Below are 18,723 nucleotides of genomic sequence, written 5' to 3' on the forward strand. Positions count from 1 at the left end.
CTCTGCTGCCAGGCTGGAGTTAGTCTTCTGGGGGGGATAGTTTTCATGTGTTAATATGTTGGGAAGAGAATAACGTGGCAAAACATCAACAGGTGTGTCACCCTGCATTAATGTGTGAGCTGCCAGGACTTTTTCTTCTGGGAAGCATGTGATGAGAGTGAAATGCAGAAAAAGCATCGACGTGTGTGATCCTCTGCACCTTCTGCATGGGATGGAAGTACAAGATAATATCTTGCCTCGCACTGTGTTTGAAGATTTTGAACTTATAATATGTTGGGAATTATTGGGCATATTATCAAGGGGGTTTATCTCCGCTTTTTTGGCTTTAAAAGCCAAGAAAGCGGAGATAAAATTATCTCCCTATTACCAAGCTACCGCTAACACCAGTTAGCGACAGCTAGTAGGAGATAGCGACCATCTTGGGCCCCACTTTGCATGTCAGTGATATTTATCACTAATGAGATGCAAAGTGGGCGTGCCAAGATGTTAGAGACTGAAAACAGTCGCTAACATCGCTATCTCCTATTACCAACTTTTGGAGATATTTGCGCTAAGCGGGAATATCTCCAAAAGCTAACACCTGCCCTGAGCAGTTCTTAGCCATGTTATCCAATGGGAGGTGGATAACATGGCTAAGAGCATTAGCTCGCTAATGCATGAATATCGCTGACTTTTCAGCGATATTCATGCTTTGCGGCGATTTTTACAGCATTTGCGTTAAACCTTGGTAATACCAAGGTTTATTTGCGGTAAAAATCGGTAAATTTTTGTCACTAACCAAGCAATAGCGATAATTATCGCTATTGCTTGGTAATATGCCCCTATGTTTCTTGGTTTATCGCAAGACGCCACATGTTTCTAAGGAACAAAGTTGGTTATTTCGACATAAAATATTAATTTTCAATGGCATTGTTTTTAATGATTTGGAAGCATCGCGTTGTAGCGCGTTTCAATAAAGTTAAATACACCCTGATCACGAGCATGATATTTAACGCTGTGATGGGGCCCTGCAGGAGCCTCGCGCATGCCTTCTTCACGCTTGCCGGAAGTGCGTGCACACCGGCAGTCACGTGGAGGCTGACGTCAGGCCCCAGAACTTTTGCGCCTGGCCTGTGACGTTAGCAGATGTAGATGTTTATTGATGGAGTTCTGTAGAGTGCTAGCTTACACTCCAGAGGGGGCCTCTTGGCGCTGTTTTGCTGAGACATTAGAGTTTCTCGTTGCTCAAATGGGTGTCATTTCTGAAATTTGTATGTTTCCTGTCTTCATTGTTCGATTTTTGCTCGTAAGCATGACGTTGAATGTCACTCCTAATTACACTGAAATTATGAAAATGTCACACATAAGCAGTCTGCAACCTTGACAGCTATGAGCAATGAAACCTCAGAAATGACTGAGCTGCCCTTTAGGGATGGTCAGTGAAGATCCAGGTTTTCAGTGCCTTTTGGCACTTTAAAGTGGAGCCAGCGATACAATGCTGAGGGAATATAGCTCCTAGTGGCAGCACGGAGGAGGCCCCTGGCTAAGCCTCTACATTTCTTGAGTTTGAAGTGAGGGGCTTTAAAATTAGCTTTGTTTGCAGATTTTAAACTACAGATGGGAGGGTGGTTTTTTTGAATTTTCGCCGTGGGAGGTCTTACACATGATACACCAGGGCACAAGTCCTATTAAAAGAAGTAGGGGGACTGACCAAGTAAGATAGTATGCAAATGACCTCATGACGTCACGATGTAGCGCTATAAAAGAAATAAGAGTGCTATTCAAATTATTTGTGTAAATACCGGGACAGACTAGCCCATCTGACATCTTACATTGTCCGCATTTATATACAGGGACAGAACAAAGGCAAAAGCATGCCTCTCTTAAGTACCTGTGAAGAGAAGGCAAGCTGTGTGCCTTTGATTCCCTCTGTGGCATTTATATTTAAATGTAAGGTTCCTGGCGGCCTCCAGTGTACAAACAAAAAGAGGCCGGATGGCCCCTTAACTTCGGCCCAACTGGAGGTGAAAAAATGCTCACTCGCTGCCGGCACGTTGCTGCTGGGAGTGGAAAGCAGGCGACGTGCAGGCGCTGCTGAACGTGTCGCGGTGTCTGAAAATTACACCGGGTCAAGTTCAGCATATTACTGTGGGGCCCAACTTCTTGGCAGGGGGGACTGCGTCCACCCTGTGAAAAGAGTGGGGGGACGCCGTGTACCTCCCGACTCGAGCCCTGTGATACACAATGTTTTGAGAAAGAGTCTGTTTTTGGCAGGAGGGCACTGAAGCTGACCAAGCTAGAAGGAATCGGAATCACATTCTTTTGAGGTCAAAGATGACTCTTACCAGATTTTTTAGGATATTTTGTATCATCTACTGGTGAGGGCACAAAGGCATTTGCGATTATGATTTTATGTGGGACATGTAGACATGGAAAGATGTGTCTTAGGATGCGAGGGATGAGACAGCAGGGTCAGGTGACTTTGGGGATCTGGTAGTCAAGTTTTAAGTCAGAGAATCAAGGAAAATGCACAGATTTTACGCCCGTGATTCACTCACCAGACGTGATTCCCTCATCTTGCCTAGTATGCCTAGTTTTGCTTGGTGCTTCTCTTGTGGACAGGGCAGGCCTCACTAAAGCAGGTGTTGTAAAAAGAAACAAGCATTGGCAAAGCCAATATGTTTTGCGTGTGTGTGTGAGACCTATTGGCGTTGTCAGTGTTTTTTTCAAGATGTTCCAGAGCAGCTTGGACTGCTGTCTAACATGGCTTACAGTAAATAAAAGCAAAGCGCTATGTCGCGGTCAGCGTTGACTGAGCCATAGCGCTTTTTTGTGTACATTAAGGAATTTTTTGCAGCAACCCGCGTTGCTGTGAAACATGTAAAAAAAGCATCAACGGGAATGAAACAAAAAAAGACAAGAAGAAGAGAGGTAACAAAAAAGGAAAGTACAAGTAAAATGAAAAGGAACACGCCCCCGTAACAGACCACCAAGAGCATCACTGTGCTGGCATGTGTCTTTTTCCTCATTGCTTCCACTCTCCAAAGCCGCCTCTGGTTGGCAGGCACTGTGAAACAGCCTACTGCTGCAGTCTGTGCTATAGGAGCAACAAATAAAAGCAATGGGCACGTTTATTGGAATATTGAGAGTGGGGGTACGAGTCAGATTGCTCAGACTGCAGTCACTGTCTGCCAGTCAAGATTCGAGGCCCCTCGGTCACAAAAGAATAGTGGAGCATATTACCAACAACTAGCGATAATTATCACTATGTTGGCTTAGCGGGAATATTCCTATCGCCGCCCTTCACCTGTTTTTATCGCTGAGATACCTTGCTATTATCAAGGTTTATCTCAGAAGCGATAAAAAACGGGCGAAATGCGTGAATATCGCTGTCAATACAGCGATATTCAGGCATTACCGTGACAATGCTCTTAGCCATGTTATCCACCTCCCATTGGATAACATGGCTAAGAACTGCTCAGGGCAGGTGTTAGCTTTTGGAGATATTCCCGCTTAGCGCGAATATCTCCAAAAGTTGGTAATAGGAGATAGCGATGTTAGCGACTGTTTCCAGTTGCTAACATCTTGGCACGCCCACTTTGCATGTCATTAGCGATAATTATCGCTGACATGCAAATCGGGCCCCAAGATGATCGCTATCTCCTACTAGCTGTTGCTAACTGGTGTTAGCAACAGCTTGGTAATAGGGAGATCAAATTATCGCCGCTGTAGCGGGAAAAAGTCCAGCTAAAGCGGCGATAATGGCCCTTGGTATTATGCCCCAGTGAGTTTTCAGAAGGGACGAGAGAAGGAGGCGATACTTATTTTGGCAACAAAATTGTAAGTATTCCCTATACCTCCTTAAGCGACCTCTGCAGCGGTGTGCGTCCATCAGTCACTGAGGGCCAATAACTAGCATAATTGAATGACTGTGTGCAGCAATTTTAAATTGCCGTTTCCAGTGATATTTCTCACGTCCCCTGGCTGATTTCCCTTGTTCTGGTTTCCTCTAGAATATTCCCTAATCGAATAAACGGTGATGCCAGGGAAAAGACAGCCCCGTTATCCTCACTAAATATCGAGTTAAGTACTAAACTTATTTTTTTAAAGTTCATAAAAGCCATGTGCGTGTCTTGCACAGGAGCGCCTTGCAGTTACTGCTTGAATTGGCACATATATCAAATTAATAAACCAGACAAGGAGTGTTATTTTCTTTTGTGCAGTTGTACGTAGCAAAAGCAAAAGCATTGAAGCGCTTTGCAAGAGCAAAAATCTAATTACACAAGAACACATTTATTTTTTGTTTTTAGGCAAGGGGAAATTAAGAGATATGCCTAGAATCACATGATGTTGAGACGACACTGAGACTCGAACCAGGTCCCTTAGGTCTAAAGTGAGCAGCTCTGCCTATTACACCACACCGTCTCCTTTAAAAAAAAAGACCGCCATTCCTCTCAGGAAAATGATTCGTCAAGCAGATGAGCCCAGAGTGTAGAGCGAAGACACATCTCTGACAGTTTTCATTCGTATTGTGTGGTTCATTTCCTGCATCAAGTGTGAAAAGACAAAAAGCATTCTTTCTGTCTGCGCAAATATGTTTCTGACACCTGCACATTGCCTTTCCTGTAAATATGGTAATTTAGAAGCTGGGAAGCAAGGTGAGGAGGAGTGTGATGGTAGGAAAACAATGGACAGCGGGAAAAACAGACAGTGAGCACAATCAATCAATCAATCAATCAAGGCATTTGTATAGCGCGCTACTCACCCGGAAGGGTCTCAAGGCGCTGGGGGGGGGGTTCCGCTATTGCTTGAAAAGCCAGGTCTTGAGTTGCTTCCTGAAGGAGAGATGGTCCTGGGTCAGCCGAAGGTGGATGGGGAGGGAGTTCCATGTCTTGGCTGCCAGGTAGGAGAAGGATCTTCCTCCGGCGGTGGCTCTGTGGATGCGTGGAACGGCGGCGAGGGCGAGGCTGGTCGACTGTAAATGGCGGGTGGGCGTGTAGAAGGTCAGGCGGTTGTTGAGGTACTTGGGGCCCAAGTCTTTGAGAGCCTTGTGTGCGTGGGTGAGAAGTCTGAACGTGATCCTTTTGCTGACGGGCAGCCAGTGCAGTTCTTTCAGGTGGCCGGAGATGTGGCTGTGTCCGGGGATGTCCAGGACGAGTCGTGCAGAGGCGTTCTGGATGCGTTGGAGTCTTTTCTGAAGTTTGGCTGTGGTTCCAGGGTAGAGGGTGTTTCCATAGTCCAGTCGGCTGGTGACGAGTGCCTGGGTGATCGTCTTCCTGGTTTCGGTGGGGATCCATCGGAAGATTTTTCGGAGCATGCGCAGGGTGTTGAAGCACGAGGATGAGACGGTGTTGACTTGTCTGTTCATCGAGAGGGAGGAGTCCAGGATGAAGCCCAGGTTACGTGCATGGTCCGTTGGCTTAGGGGTGGTGCCCAGGGCAGGGGGCCACCAGGAGTCGTCCCAGGCGGAGGGCGATGATCCCAGGATGAGGACTTCCGTCTCGTCTGAGTTCAGTTACAGGCGGCTGTTCTTCATCCATTCGGCGACGTCTTTCATGTAGGCTGGTTTTGGCGGTGGCTGGGTCGTTGGTGAGGGAGAGGATCAGCTGGGTGTCATCGGCGTAGGAGATGATGTTGAGGTTGTGTTGGCGTGCGATGGCTGCGAGGGGGCTCATGTAGACGTTGAAGAGGGTGGGGCTGAGCGATGATCCTTGTGGTATGCCGCAGATGACTTCGGTGGCCTTGGATCTGAACGGGGGAGGCAGACTCTCTGGGTTCTTCCGGCGAGGAACGAGATGATCCACTCCAGTGCCTTCTCTTGGATTCCGATGTTGCTGAGGCGCTGCACTAGGGTGCGGTGACAGACAGTGTTGAACGCTGCGTAGAGGTGAAGGAGGATGAGGGCCGCTGTTTCCCCGTTGTCGAGCAGGGATCTGATGTCGTCAGTGGCTGCGATGAGGGCGGTCTCGGTGCTGTGGTTCGCTCGAAAGCCGGACTGTGAGTGGTCGAGGGATCCATTTGTCTCAAGGAAGGCGGCAAGCTGTCTGTTGACTGTCTTCTCGATGACTTTGGCGGGAAAAGGGAGGAGCGAGAAGGGGCGGAAGTTCTTGAGGTCGGAGGGGTCCGCTGTTGGTTTCTTCAGGAGGGCGCTGAGCTCGGCATGCTTCCAGCTCTCCGGGAAGGTGGTGGTGTTGAAGGAGGCGTTGATGATATCCCGGAGTTGGGGTCCGATGATGGAGTTGGCCTTGTTGAAGACGTGGTGGGGGCAGGGGTCGGTTGGGGATCCGGAGTGGATGGTGTTCAACGTGCGGGTGGTGTCTTGTCGATAATTACTCTTCAGGGGATGCGCCTTCACAAGTAGGCTTTATTCCTAATCACAGGACCCTTCGCACCGGCAGCCAGCAGGAGAGGCACGGTACAACCGTCTCCACGCCGACCCATCCCAGCTTGAGTGTCCCACATTCCATCCCCAAACATTCTACACCAAGGCCTATACATTCCAATAGGCGAGGTGCACACAGCAGAGCGGAATACCTATCCTCAAGACCAACCCAGCAGGTAGCAAACAGCATTCTCAAGTAGTTTTCAGCGATGCTTGGCTAATACTGGGCCCCTTATTCACATTTCTTCGGATTGGCCTTCCCCAGTAAGGAGTAGATCTATTCACGCAGGTCCAGGTGCGCGCTCTTCAGTATCCTATGGCACGGATCCGTTAATTGGCACAACGGCTGGCCTATCCGAGCATTCTGGGCTTGTAGACCCCGATTTCATGCCAAAAAAGATGCTATATTCGTAGACATATTTACTGTCTTTTCCTTATAATGGGTTTCCCTCTCATGCATCTCATCTCTTATATAACCACCCGCCTTCTCTTTGAAAGTCTAATTGTGTTCCAGATGTTGGCAAACAGGAGGTTGGGTGCCAGGTCCTTCAGTCGTTGTGACGTACGCGTTCCCATGACAACCTCTGGGCTCACCTCCCATGCACACTCAGCGTGATGACGGCCCTGACTTCTCTCCAGAGGGGTTGGATGATAGGCTGGTGCAGAGCGATGAAACTGGCAGGCACGTATTAGACCAGGATGACGCGCAGGCAGTGAGTGGTGCTGGAGGGTTCCCGCTCATTCATACGCTGGCAGGTGGCACACTCCACAGTACACAATCAAAGAAAAGCGTATCTCATTCAACAAGTATTGAATGAAAACATGTTGCAATGCCCTTCATGTGAGCTATCCTGGAGTACCCAAGGATTATTGCTTCTATGAAAGCCATAATGCATCTCTACCAGTCTGACACCGACTGCACCAGGTGGCACGTTTGTGTCTTTAAAAAGTAATTACATACATAAGTAGCAGTCCCTCTGTGCTCATGCTGGGTGATGCCGCGCTGAAAGGGGGCTTCAGGGAATGAAGACGAGGCCTTCAATGTATTTATTCCATTCTAATACTTTATTTCTGTCATAATAGACCATAAAAGTGCATATGCAATACATTTACAGACATTAAAACTATAAACAATCCCCAAAAATAGACATGCCAATTAATAAATGTACAACGTTATAGTATATCACAGGGTTCAAAGGTGGTAGCCCTGGGTGGTTCAAAACTTTATGCTTTACTATTCCCCCGCCTGGGACATCACCACCCCTCTGTTTCAATGTATTTATGCATCTGGAGACCCTTGTGTGAGCTCTGTCCACGTCCACGTTGAACAGCGGGTCATTGTCCCCTCTGTGCACAAGTCTTTTCTTGCTGGTTCAGTTGCTGTTCAAGCCCTGGTGCTCTCACATCTGGATGGTGGTCCTCCATGGCCTCCAAGTCTCAAAACTGGACAACCTTAGGCGAATCCTACCCGCTGCAGCACATCTCATCCAGGGCCTGAAGAAACGTGATCACATCCCCCCATCCTGACGGGGAGCGAATGGCTCCTGAAGAGGGACCTGGGAGAGAAGGTGGCGATGTAGGTGATTACATAGAAAAAGAGGAAATCACAGCATTAAGGAAGATGCAAACTGGCTGCTTCGGTGGAAGGACTTTCAGACTCATGGGCAAAATGACAGTTTGCCACTTGGGCACTCATGCTACTCAAACAATAAGACTCTTTGTTGAAGCTGATGCCGTCTTGAGGCCACTTGTAGTGACATGTTAAAGAAGCTGCCTTCAGTGGTCTGAAGGTAGGCTTGGCCCTCTAAACTGGGCCAAGAGGAAGAAGGGTAGGAATAAAGATAAAGAAGAGGAGTTGGTACAGAGAGTATGAAGAAGCAAGGAAGAGGTACAATCAAGTTAAAGAGAGAGAATAGAGTGGTAGATAGTGATAGGTAGCAGGCAGAGCAGGAAGTGAAGTGTGAGGAGAGAATCTAAGAAGTATGGATTAACAGAGAGAAGAGACTAACAGAAAAAGGAAATGCAAGAGTTAAAGGAGAGATTGAAATAAAAATACAAGTTAATGGAAAAGAGAAAAGTAAGAGGGAGATTTCATAAAGGGGCGTAAATCAGGGACCGATCAAAGGAAGAGAGAAGATGTTAAGGACAGTGCACATGTGGGGGGTGCACGCCGTCCGCCTACTATTTTCACAGGGTGGACGCCATCCACCCTGCCAAGAAGTTGGGCCTCACTAAAAAATATGCTGAATTTGTACTGGTGTAATTTGTAAACACTGGGACACATTTAGCAGCGCCTGCACCTTGTTGTGTGCTTTCGTTGCGCAACAATGTGCAGGCGTGGACGGGGCTTTCTTAGTTAAGACTCCTGCTGGGCCCATAACAAAGGCCGAATCTAAGGGGCCATCAGGCCTCCTTTTGTTGGAGTCTCCTGGCTGGTAACAATCGGGAGCCTCACACCTGATGCAAATGCAGCAGAGGAGAAACAATGGCTCACACCTTGTTAGCCGTTCACACATACTTAAGAGAGGCAGCTTTTCACTTTGTTGAGGCTGAGTTTACTAAATATGCATGCACTGTAAGAATGTCAGATGTGTTGGTCTTTCCCAGTATTTACACAACATAAATAGCATGTATATTGTATTGTATATAGATTTGTATAGCGCGATTGCTGCCCAAGGGCGTCCAAGCGCTGAGTAGGTAGACAGAGGTGGGCAGTGCATAAGAGGTTAGAGTTCGGTGGACCTTGCGAACAGTAGGGTTTTCAGTTGTTTGCAGAATGAGAGCAGGTTCGGGTTGGAACGGAGTTGTAGAGGAAGTGAGTTCCACAACTTCGAAGCGTTCAGGGAGAACATCCTGCCTCCGGCCCTAGCTCTCCTGACTCTGGGTACTACGGCCAAGAAAGCCTCCGTGGAGCGAAGGTTTCTGCTTGGGTGGTATCGAATGACTAAATTGTCATTGATTGCTGGGCCTATCTTCTAGAAGGCCCGATGGGCAATGCATAGTGCCTTAAATGCCACTCTCTGCCTCACTGGTAGCCAATGCAGACTTTTTAATCCGGATCTGGCTGACTGAGTGTGTGGGATCTGTAGCAGGGTGCGGGCTGCACAGTTCTGTACCACCTGCAACTTTCGTAAGGTCTTCTCAGGGGGCACCCACATATAGGGCGTTGTTCGAATCTAGCCAGGACTGAATCAGGCAATTGTACTGCCACTTGTTTGGCTTCTATTGGCAAAAGGGGTAAAACTTTCCTCAGTGTTCTGAGTAGGCCGAAACATGTGGCAGATAGCTTTGTGGCCTGAGTGGAGAAAGAGAGACTTTTGTCCAGCCATACTCCTAGGCTTTTTACACTTTCCTTAGGGGTAGGAGGGGTACCCAGACAGGGGGGCCATAGGGAGATGAATGGCACTGGTGAGACTGGGCCCAGGAGCATAAGCTCAGTTTTATCTCCATTAAGTTTTAGAGAGGAGATTGTCATCCACTCCTTGACATCCTCTAAACATTTCAACAGGCCTTCCGGGGTTTGCCTGTTGCTCTCTTGTGCCAGCGAAATCACTAGCTGGGTATCGTCGGCATACAATATGATTTTAATACCGTGCGGTTCAACGACCCCAGCCAGTGGTTTCATGTATATGTTGAACAACGCAGGGCTCAACGAAGAGCCCTGCGGCACCCCACAGCTTAGTGATTTGCTGGCTGACACTGTTTCCCCGTCGAAGATCTGAAAAGATCTGTTGGTCAGGAAGGAGTCAAACCACCTCAGTGCATCGCCTGATACTCCGATATTGTGTAGACGGTTCAGCAAGGTGGCGTAGCTGACCGTATCGAAGGCTGCGCTTAAATCAAGGAGGATCACTGCCACTGATCCTCCTTGATCAAGTATCCTGCGTGATTCTTCGGTAACCGCTAGCAAGGCGGTTTCAGTACCGTGCTTAGGTCTGAAGCCTGTCTGGGAAGTATCCAGTAGTGAGTTGTTCTCCAGGAATTGAACTAACTGGGCGTTTATATACTTCTCCAGGACCTTGCTTGCCCAGGGGAGAAGTGAGATAGGGCGGTAGCTGGAGTAGTCATCTGGATCAAGGTTGGGCTTTTTTAGCAGTGCCCGTACCATGGCTCTCTTCCATATAGTGGGCACTATACAGGAGGAAATGGAGGAGTTTAGTAGATCCAGGATTACAGGCAGGATGGCTTGGCTTGCTTGGAGCAGGATCTCCGGTGGAACTGGATCACAAGGGGAGCCAGATTTGACTTGGAGTGCCAGTTTATCAAGGGTATCAAGGTCTAATGGGGGGAAATGTTCAAGATTTGGCTGGTCTGGGGGGGAGGGGTGTCTCGAGGAAGATTGGTCGGTTGCTCCTGGAGTTGTGGCAGCTATCGGGAAGGACGAGTAGATCTGGGAAACTTTGTTGTGGAAGAATTCCGCTAGTTCATTACATTGTTGTAGAGTTTTTGACAATGGGCGAGCTGTGTTCACTTTAGTGCATTGTTTTACTACGTGAAAGATTTCCTTGGGCTTGGATTTGGCTTCCATGATTTTTTCCGCAAAATAGGCGGCCTGGGCCGCCCTGACCCCTTCTCTGTAGGCCTTGATTGCCTCTCTATATTGTGACTTTTTTTCAGGTAGGAAGTCTAGACGCCACACTCTCTCTCGTTTCCTACAGAGGCGTTTTTTATCTCTTAGAGTGTCTGAGAACCAGGGTGCTGATTTATGCAGCCTCTTTGAGATGGATCTCCGAAAAGGGAGGATCGTATCCAGTGAGTTCATGATCCAACCCTCATAATTCTTGTTTGCCATGTTAGGGTCTGTTCAGGGAGGTGGGCGGGTGGAATCTAGGTTGCTTCTCCAGGACTCCATAGGAAGTTTAGCCCAGTTCCTCTTCGTTGTGACTTGAGGAGTAGGCAGGGGGGTTTTGCAGGTGAGCCATGTAAGTGGTATTAAGAGATGGCCCGACCAGCGAAGGGGGGTGGGTTGGCCCACCACCAGCTCATTGCAGTTGCTGAAAATCGGATCAAGTAGGTTACCCTTTTCATGGGTAGGGGCTGTGACAAGCTGGGATAATTGTAAGGCTGCTAGGTCATCAATTAGTTCCATGGCAGTGTGATCTAAAGGGGAATTGAAGTGGAAATTAAGATCCCCTAAGACCGTATAGTTGGCAGAAGTCATAATTCGTTTGGCTATGATTTCTGGAAGAGACCTATGGAACAGCTTAGTAGGTTCTGGGGGGCGGTATATAAGAGTCCCGGAGAAGGAGCTGTTCGTCTTAAAGTCTATGCTGAATGCTAAGCTCTCGCACTCAGGAATGGTTTCATCTGTGGTCCGACAGCGGTACTGGTCTTTTAGTATTATAGCCAGGCCTCCTCCTCTCCCCTCTGGCCGGTCTAATCTATAGATTTGAAAACCAGAGGGTAAGGCTGAGACTATGTCTGGCTCAGATTGAGATGTGAGCCATGTCTCTGTCAAAAAGATGCGTCTGGCTTGCGCTCCTCTAGCAGCAGGGCAATTTGTGTGCTGTGCTTCGGTAAGGATCGGCAGTTTAGCACATACATACAATATTCCTGCGACGCGGTCGGCGGTGTATTATTGCGAAAGGGGTGTTTGCATCCGAGGCAGCGAGGGGGGAGTTCAGCTGGTGAGTAAATGTGTGTGCAGTGAGCAGCAGCTGTAATTCCTATGTTGTGGATGGCTGCTGAACTGTACGACCTGCCCTGGGTTAGGTGGGAGCCAGGGGTTGTGGCCCCTGGTCCCGTATGGGCGCGGACGGGCGCAGACGGGCTTGCCTTTGGCGCGCCGCCGGCGCGCCCGCTGCGCCTCCGGAAACAGCACATTCTTATATATCAGAGGAGGGGGGAGTGGCCTGTGTCAGTAGGCGTAGCCCGGGGGTCACGACGATTCTCCTGCGACCCGCTGCAGCGCCTGACTCGGCTGCGCGGGGAGGGAATCACGAAGGGAGCAAGAGGTAGATGTTGATTTTAAAATACACGTTATCACATTACAAGTTTTAAAAATTAGTCTTTTAAAAATTGTTCCTTGCTCTCGGCTTTCCGCCTCAAGAGCTCTGACTACAACCAAGCGCTGGCGGGAAAGCGCGCCTTACATAGTCAAGGGGGCGTGGCCTGTGTCAGTGGGCGTAGCCCGGGGGTCACAGCGATTCTCCTGCGACCCGCTGCAGCGCCTGACTCGGCTGCACGGGGAGGGAATCACGAAGGGAGCAAGAGGTAGATGTCGATTTTAAAATACACGTTATCACATTACAAGTTTTAAAAATTAGTCTTTTAAAAATTGTTCCTCGCTCTCGGCTTTCCGCCTCAAGAGCTCTGACTACAACCAAGCGCTGGCCGGGAAAGCGCGCCTTACATAGTCAAGGGGGCGTGGCCTGTGTCAGTGGGCGTAGCCCGGGGGTCACGGCGATTCTCCTGCAACCAGCTGCAGCGCCTGACTCGGCTGCGCGGGGAGGGAATCACGAAGGGAGCAAGAGGTAGATGTCGATTTTAAAATACACGTTATCACATTGCAAGTTTTAAAAATTAGTCTTTTAAAAATTGTTCCCTGCTCTCGGCTTTCCGCCTCAAGAGCTCTGACTACAACCAAGCGCTGGCCGGGAAAGCGCGCCTTACATAGTCAAGGGGGCGTGGCCTGTGTCAGTGGGCGTAGCCCGGGGGTCACGGCGATTCTCCTGCGACCCGCTGCAGCGCCTGACTCGGCTGCGCGGGGAGGGAATCACGAAGGGAGCAAGAGGTAGATGTCGATTTTAAAATACACGTTATCACATTACAAGTTTTAAAAATTAGTCTTTTAAAAATTGTTCCTTGCTCTCGGCTTTCCGCCTCAAGAGCTCTGACTACAACCAAGCGCTGGCCGGGAAAGCGCGCCTTACATAGTCAAGGGGGCGTGGCCTGTGTCAGTGGGCGTAGCCCGGGGGTCACGGCGATTCTCCTGCGACCCGCTGCAGCGCCTGACTCGGCTGCGCGGGGAGGGAATCACGAAGGGAGCAAGAGGTAGATGTCGATTATATAGTGCTTACTACCCCCGAGGAGGCGTTGTAACCCCTTCGATGCTCATGACGAGCTGAGCTCGTCATGACCACACCCATTTACATTATGGCCCAGCACCTCAGAGGATCTTCTGAAGCACCCAAGGTGGTAATAATTTAAATATCACTATTTTTTCTTGTAAAGCACTAAGGGTAGAGTAAGCTTTACGCAGGCAAAAGGCAACATTGTTTCATGTGTAGCTTACAAAAGTGTGACACTTCTGCCTAAATCAGGAGGTTCTCCCTGTATACTCGAAATGGGCTCCAATGTACTCACGATAGACCTGCTAAACATATATGTGAGTGCTTAAGATCTGATGTCACTTCTTATGATGCCACTTCCTGTGATGTCAAGCGCTGTGATGTCACTTGCATACTGATTGACTAGGTTAGTCCCCCACTTCTTTCTTTAGGACTTGTGCCCTGGGTAAGGGAAAGAACAGTAGTGTGCAAAGAGGAGGATACTGCTATTGTGAATATAATAACTGAATAACATTTTACATTGGCGAAGAAGGTTTAATCTTAGTTCGATCATTTTAATTCAATGGGCCATATGTTCCATACAGGGGGGTATGTTCCTGGTTATCGTGTATTTAGAGTATTATAATGGTATCTTAACCAATGTACAGCTAAGTGTTTCACTTTTATACATGGTTTTGTGTCTGGATTGCAGAAGTGCAGCCTCTATTGCAAACTATAGATGTTACTCCTCAGAGCACCTTAGAAACATTTTCATAAAGAACAGAACCACAAGTCTGTCTGCATCCATCCTTTCATAAGAGCTGAGCCAACATCTCCCAGAAGCCCACACAGCGCCTACGTGTGCTAATGACATCAATGTGACCTGAATTTAAAAATAAAAATAGACAGCACATAGAACCAGGATCCTTGGGTATGCCTCTGCGCCAGCTTGAGCAACTTGGGGGCATATTTACAAGCCCCTATACCACCACAGCGTCACTTTTCACGACGTTGTGGTGGCGATAGGGGCTTCGCCTTATTCACACGGCAGCGTTAAGCGGGTGAATAGGGCCCCCTTTCATGATTACTTAGCGTGAAAAGCGAGGGTGATGGGTGTGTCAGTGGGCGTTCCAACACAACACCCAGTGATTTTTACGCTGCCCCCTATTTATAGGGGCAGAGTAAATATGGGGCAACACCAAAATTAAGACCAGAGAAAACCTGGTCTTAAACAGGCTCAAAAAGGAAAAATGTATTTCTCCTCGTTTTTTCTGTTTCTGTGTGTGCTGCGTTGTGCAGCACACTTAGAAACAGCAAAAGGCCATTGATTGTTTATGTGCATGAAGATGTCCCTTCCTGTATATAAACAATCAATAAGAAAGAATGATGTTGTGCAACTTCGGTGTGTGCTGCATTAAGCAGGAAACGTAGAAGTTACAAAACGCCATTTAAAGATTGTTTATGTGCAGGAAGGGAGACCTTCCTGCACAGAAACAATGTTCCCCTGAAACGCAGACCCCCGTACATTATGGTGCAAGGGTGTCTGCATTGGCGCGTGGCTGCTAAATTTAGCGCCAGTGCAGGGGGAAATGCAGAGCTGCACCATATTGTTGAAATACGGTGCAGCCCTGCGTTTCAGAAGTGGTGGAGCGCAGCGTTCAGCCAAGGAGGCTAATGCCTCGCTCCGCCAACTTGTAGTACATGTGTCCCATACTTTCTGGAAAAGCCACTTTTTTTCTTTTATCTCATTTGGTGTATGCCCCAAAACTTGCAGCGCCTAGAAGCAGGTGGGTCCCCACGAGCAAGTGCTCCAACGTGGACATTCACTTTTGCTTTCCTGTCTCCACAGGTTCTGGTTGTGTCTGAAAGTGGGAGAAGCGATGGTTCCATGGATGCTGAACCTATGGAGCGGCACAGGAGACGATCCCGTCAAGTGACAGTCGGATTGGACAGGAGATCCATGGATGACACGGCTCATTTCAAGGACAAAGAGTTCGTCTTGCAGTAGGAAGTATCAGTGCAAGGATTGCACCCTCCCAGGTGAAGTCATCTTTTGATCCTCACTGGCAGTCACAGGTTCAATGAGAATTAAAATCTGATTGATGTGTCCCCCCTGCGGGCTAGGGCCCTAGGCCATCACCTACTAGGCACCATGGATTAGTCCGGCTCAAGGATTGATCCACTTGCCGGGGCCTGGCTCTTCCCATCGCCCACGCGTGGAAGGCTTCCAGCTCACCATGAAGAGGCCGAAGCAGTCTCCGCAGCTCAGCATCTTGGGCTTCTTTGGGCGGAAGCCCAAGTCCAAGCGAGAACCCTCAGCCGGCGAGGAGAGGACAGTGACCAAGAGCCGGGAGGAGGTCCACTTAACGCTGACCCCCAGTGAGGGCATGGCGCCATTGTACCACGTTTTGGGCAGTGCCCCTCTGGCAGATGTCCTGGAGTGCCCACTGTGCTTCTTACCACAGCCGCGAAGCGCCTTCCCCACGCTGTCCTCCTGCCCCCACCTGAGCTGCCTGGACTGCCTGCAGCAGTACCTGCGCATTGAGATCATGGAGAGTCGGGTGGAGATCGCATGCCCGCAGTGCCCAGAGGCGCTGCACCCATGGGACGTGCACCTGCTGCTCACAGACACAACCCTGCTGGAGCGCTACGAGGAATACCTGCTGCGCAGGCTCCTGGCATCGGACCCCGACAGCAGATGGTGCCCGGCCCCGGACTGCAGGTAAGAGATCTTCATGGTCCATCCATTACCAATGCTTGGTTTTTTTGGCATCTGGAGAGCAGACACTCTTCCTGTGATAAGGTACTGAACCACTCTTGCTAGTCTGGAGTGACTTGGAGGTTTGCATCACAGAACAGGGTCTGGTGTAGCTTGTGAAAATGAGCTATTAGTGGTGTGAAGGGTTACATTTGTATGTTAGGTCATCGTGTCAACTTCAGTGAGGTGTGGTTTACTGGATGCTCCTGGTTTGTGGTTGGTGAGGTTGGATGGATGGACCAAACTGCTTACACTTGTCCGTGATAACTAGTCGGCCCATTGTCCAGTGGACTCATGTGTATGGGGTGTGTGTTTGAGTGTGTGCTTTGTGTGAATGTGTGCAAATGTGTGTGAAAACCAGTGGTAGCAAGTGTGGACTGCTGTAATAGTCAAATAATGATAGTCCGGGCGGCTGAAATGATGAGATTGTGCAGCCGCAGTGAGATAAGCATATTTATAGATTTGCCAAATGTGCCACATAATTCATCATTTGCTGGATAATCTTCAGAATGTAACAAAAATGAATTTTCTAACTCAAACGGTTCAAAAGTTGCTAAAATGCAGCAACACATGTGGCAGCGCAGTGGAATGCCCTTTGAAAAGGTTGTCTGGTTACCTTTCTCTTGCTTATTGCTATATTTGAGTGTTAAACTGGTACTTATGAGGTGCACCCAATGCCCAGACAGTGTTTACAAGTGTAAGGATCACAAAATAATACTATTAAAAAAATGTGCAGCATTCCGCTGCATTATTTGCCTTGTTTTGACGCATAATTTGCTCAACCCTTCTGTATAACTTGGCCCTGATTATGAGTTATCATTCACAGGCCAATTATATGTGGCACAATTAATTGCGACTGATTAAATCCAAAGGTGTAGAAAACCAGGGAGATATTTGCAAGTAAATGTAAAGTATATCTCAATTGACAAGCATGATGGACATATTAAACTTCATATGTACAAGCACATGGGTCAGTAGCACTGCATTACATTAAATGACATGTAACCAACAAAATACTGTGCACAAGTGCTCATGAAGTGTAATGACGGCGCAAGTGACACATGACGTGGTATGTACAGCGAGGGCAGTGGGCGCAACAAGAGACAAGTGAGAGAAAAACACAGGTTTACATATTTAGGATACCGCGACAATTAAGGGTACATTAATACGAATTTCAGATGAATAGAGTATCCGTGAATAGGGGCACCAAGAGTTCCGCTGTGGAAGTCAACGGCGTTTCGGCCTGCAGAGGTGGTAGGCCATCATCAGGACCAGGTTACGTTTTATTTAGATTGCAGTGCTGGGGATAGAAGGATATACATATAGATTTTTCCCATGCCTTCACCAATCCCCCATGGCCTTTCCTTTCTTTTCAGGAGCCTAGTCACGCAGTATTTTTCTGCAGTATTCTCTTCGCCCCACTGGACCCAACTCGGGCTCCAATATCCTCCCCCCTATACTGCTACTTTGATCCATCTGTCCTACTTGGTCCACTTATTATATACATATACGGAAACATCTATATTTATATCCTTCTATCCCCAGCACTGCAATCTAAATAAAACGTAACCTGCTCCTGATGATGGCCTAACACTTCTCCAGGCCAAAACGCCATTGACTTCCTCAGCGGAACTCTTGGCACCCCTATTCACGGATACTCTATTTATCTGAAATTTGTATTAATGTACCATTAATTTTCGCAGATTCCTAAATATGTTAACCTGTGTTTTTATTTCACTTGTTTCTTGTTGCGCCCACTGCCCTCGCTGTATATACGTCACGTGTCACTCGCGCCGTCACTATACGTCACGAGCACTTGTGCACAGTATTTTGTTGGTTACATGTCATTTAATGTAACGCAGTGCTACTGACCCATGTGCTTGTACAAATGAAGTCTAATATGTTCAACATGCTTGTCAATTGAAATATACTTTACATTTACTTGCAAATGTCTCCCTGGTTTTCTCTCCCTTTGGATTTAATCCGTCACAATTAATTGTGCCACATATAATTGACCTGTGAATAATACCCTTGAGACATTGTTGTCTGTTAGAGATTATTGCCTTAGGGTTCATGGGCTCCCTCCTGTAGTCTGTTACTGCTGATTACGAGTTAGGCAGATTTTCACGTAGAGACTGCCGCTGGCTGGAATTACCGACCAGTTTCTGTGCATTGAATTCTTCCTGTCATGAGTAGACCCCTTGAAATGGGAAATCACTGTGTTGGCTTGGATTACCTTGCAGAATTCCAAATAGTATTCCATATTCCAAGTGGTTTAATGCTCCTATCTCCCACCTGTTCTGAGCTGGTGGTAAATGTTAAAAGTATCTTCTTTTGTGGGCGGGGGAGTAGCAGAGGGAAAGAGAAGAGTAGTGTTCACAGGGGTACCATTGCAAGCTCCCCTCTTGCCAAAGAAAAGCCTCACTAAAGTGTACTGTTGGATATTGTGTATGGAGAGAACCCTTTTCCTGTTGTGTTCACTCTCTGTTTAACAGCTTCCTAGAGAAGAACACAGTGTGTCTCACTTTTCAACTCCCAGGAAATTATGAGAGAACCAAGCCTAACACTACTTCTACTACTGTGCATTTGTGTGAGGTGACACCTGTTGCCTATCG

At 48.1% G+C, this 18,723-nt stretch overlaps 1 protein-coding gene across 1 annotated transcript in view; it reads left to right on the plus strand.

The window, feature by feature from the left end:
• Positions 1 to 18,723, plus strand: part of LOC147709644 (E3 ubiquitin-protein ligase RNF19A-like) — a 297,443-nt gene that overhangs the window by 28,382 nt on the left and 250,338 nt on the right. The window contains exon 2 of the mRNA XM_086928167.1: positions 15,200 to 16,072. Coding sequence (XP_086784293.1) covers positions 15,588 to 16,072 — 485 coding nt within the window. The 5' untranslated portion in view covers positions 15,200 to 15,587. The remainder of the gene's footprint in view (positions 1 to 15,199; positions 16,073 to 18,723) is intronic.

The sequence above is a fragment of the Lissotriton vulgaris genome, chromosome 6 (assembly GCF_964263255.1).
Source record: "Lissotriton vulgaris chromosome 6, aLisVul1.2, whole genome shotgun sequence".
Taxonomy (NCBI): Eukaryota; Metazoa; Chordata; class Amphibia; order Caudata; family Salamandridae; genus Lissotriton; species Lissotriton vulgaris.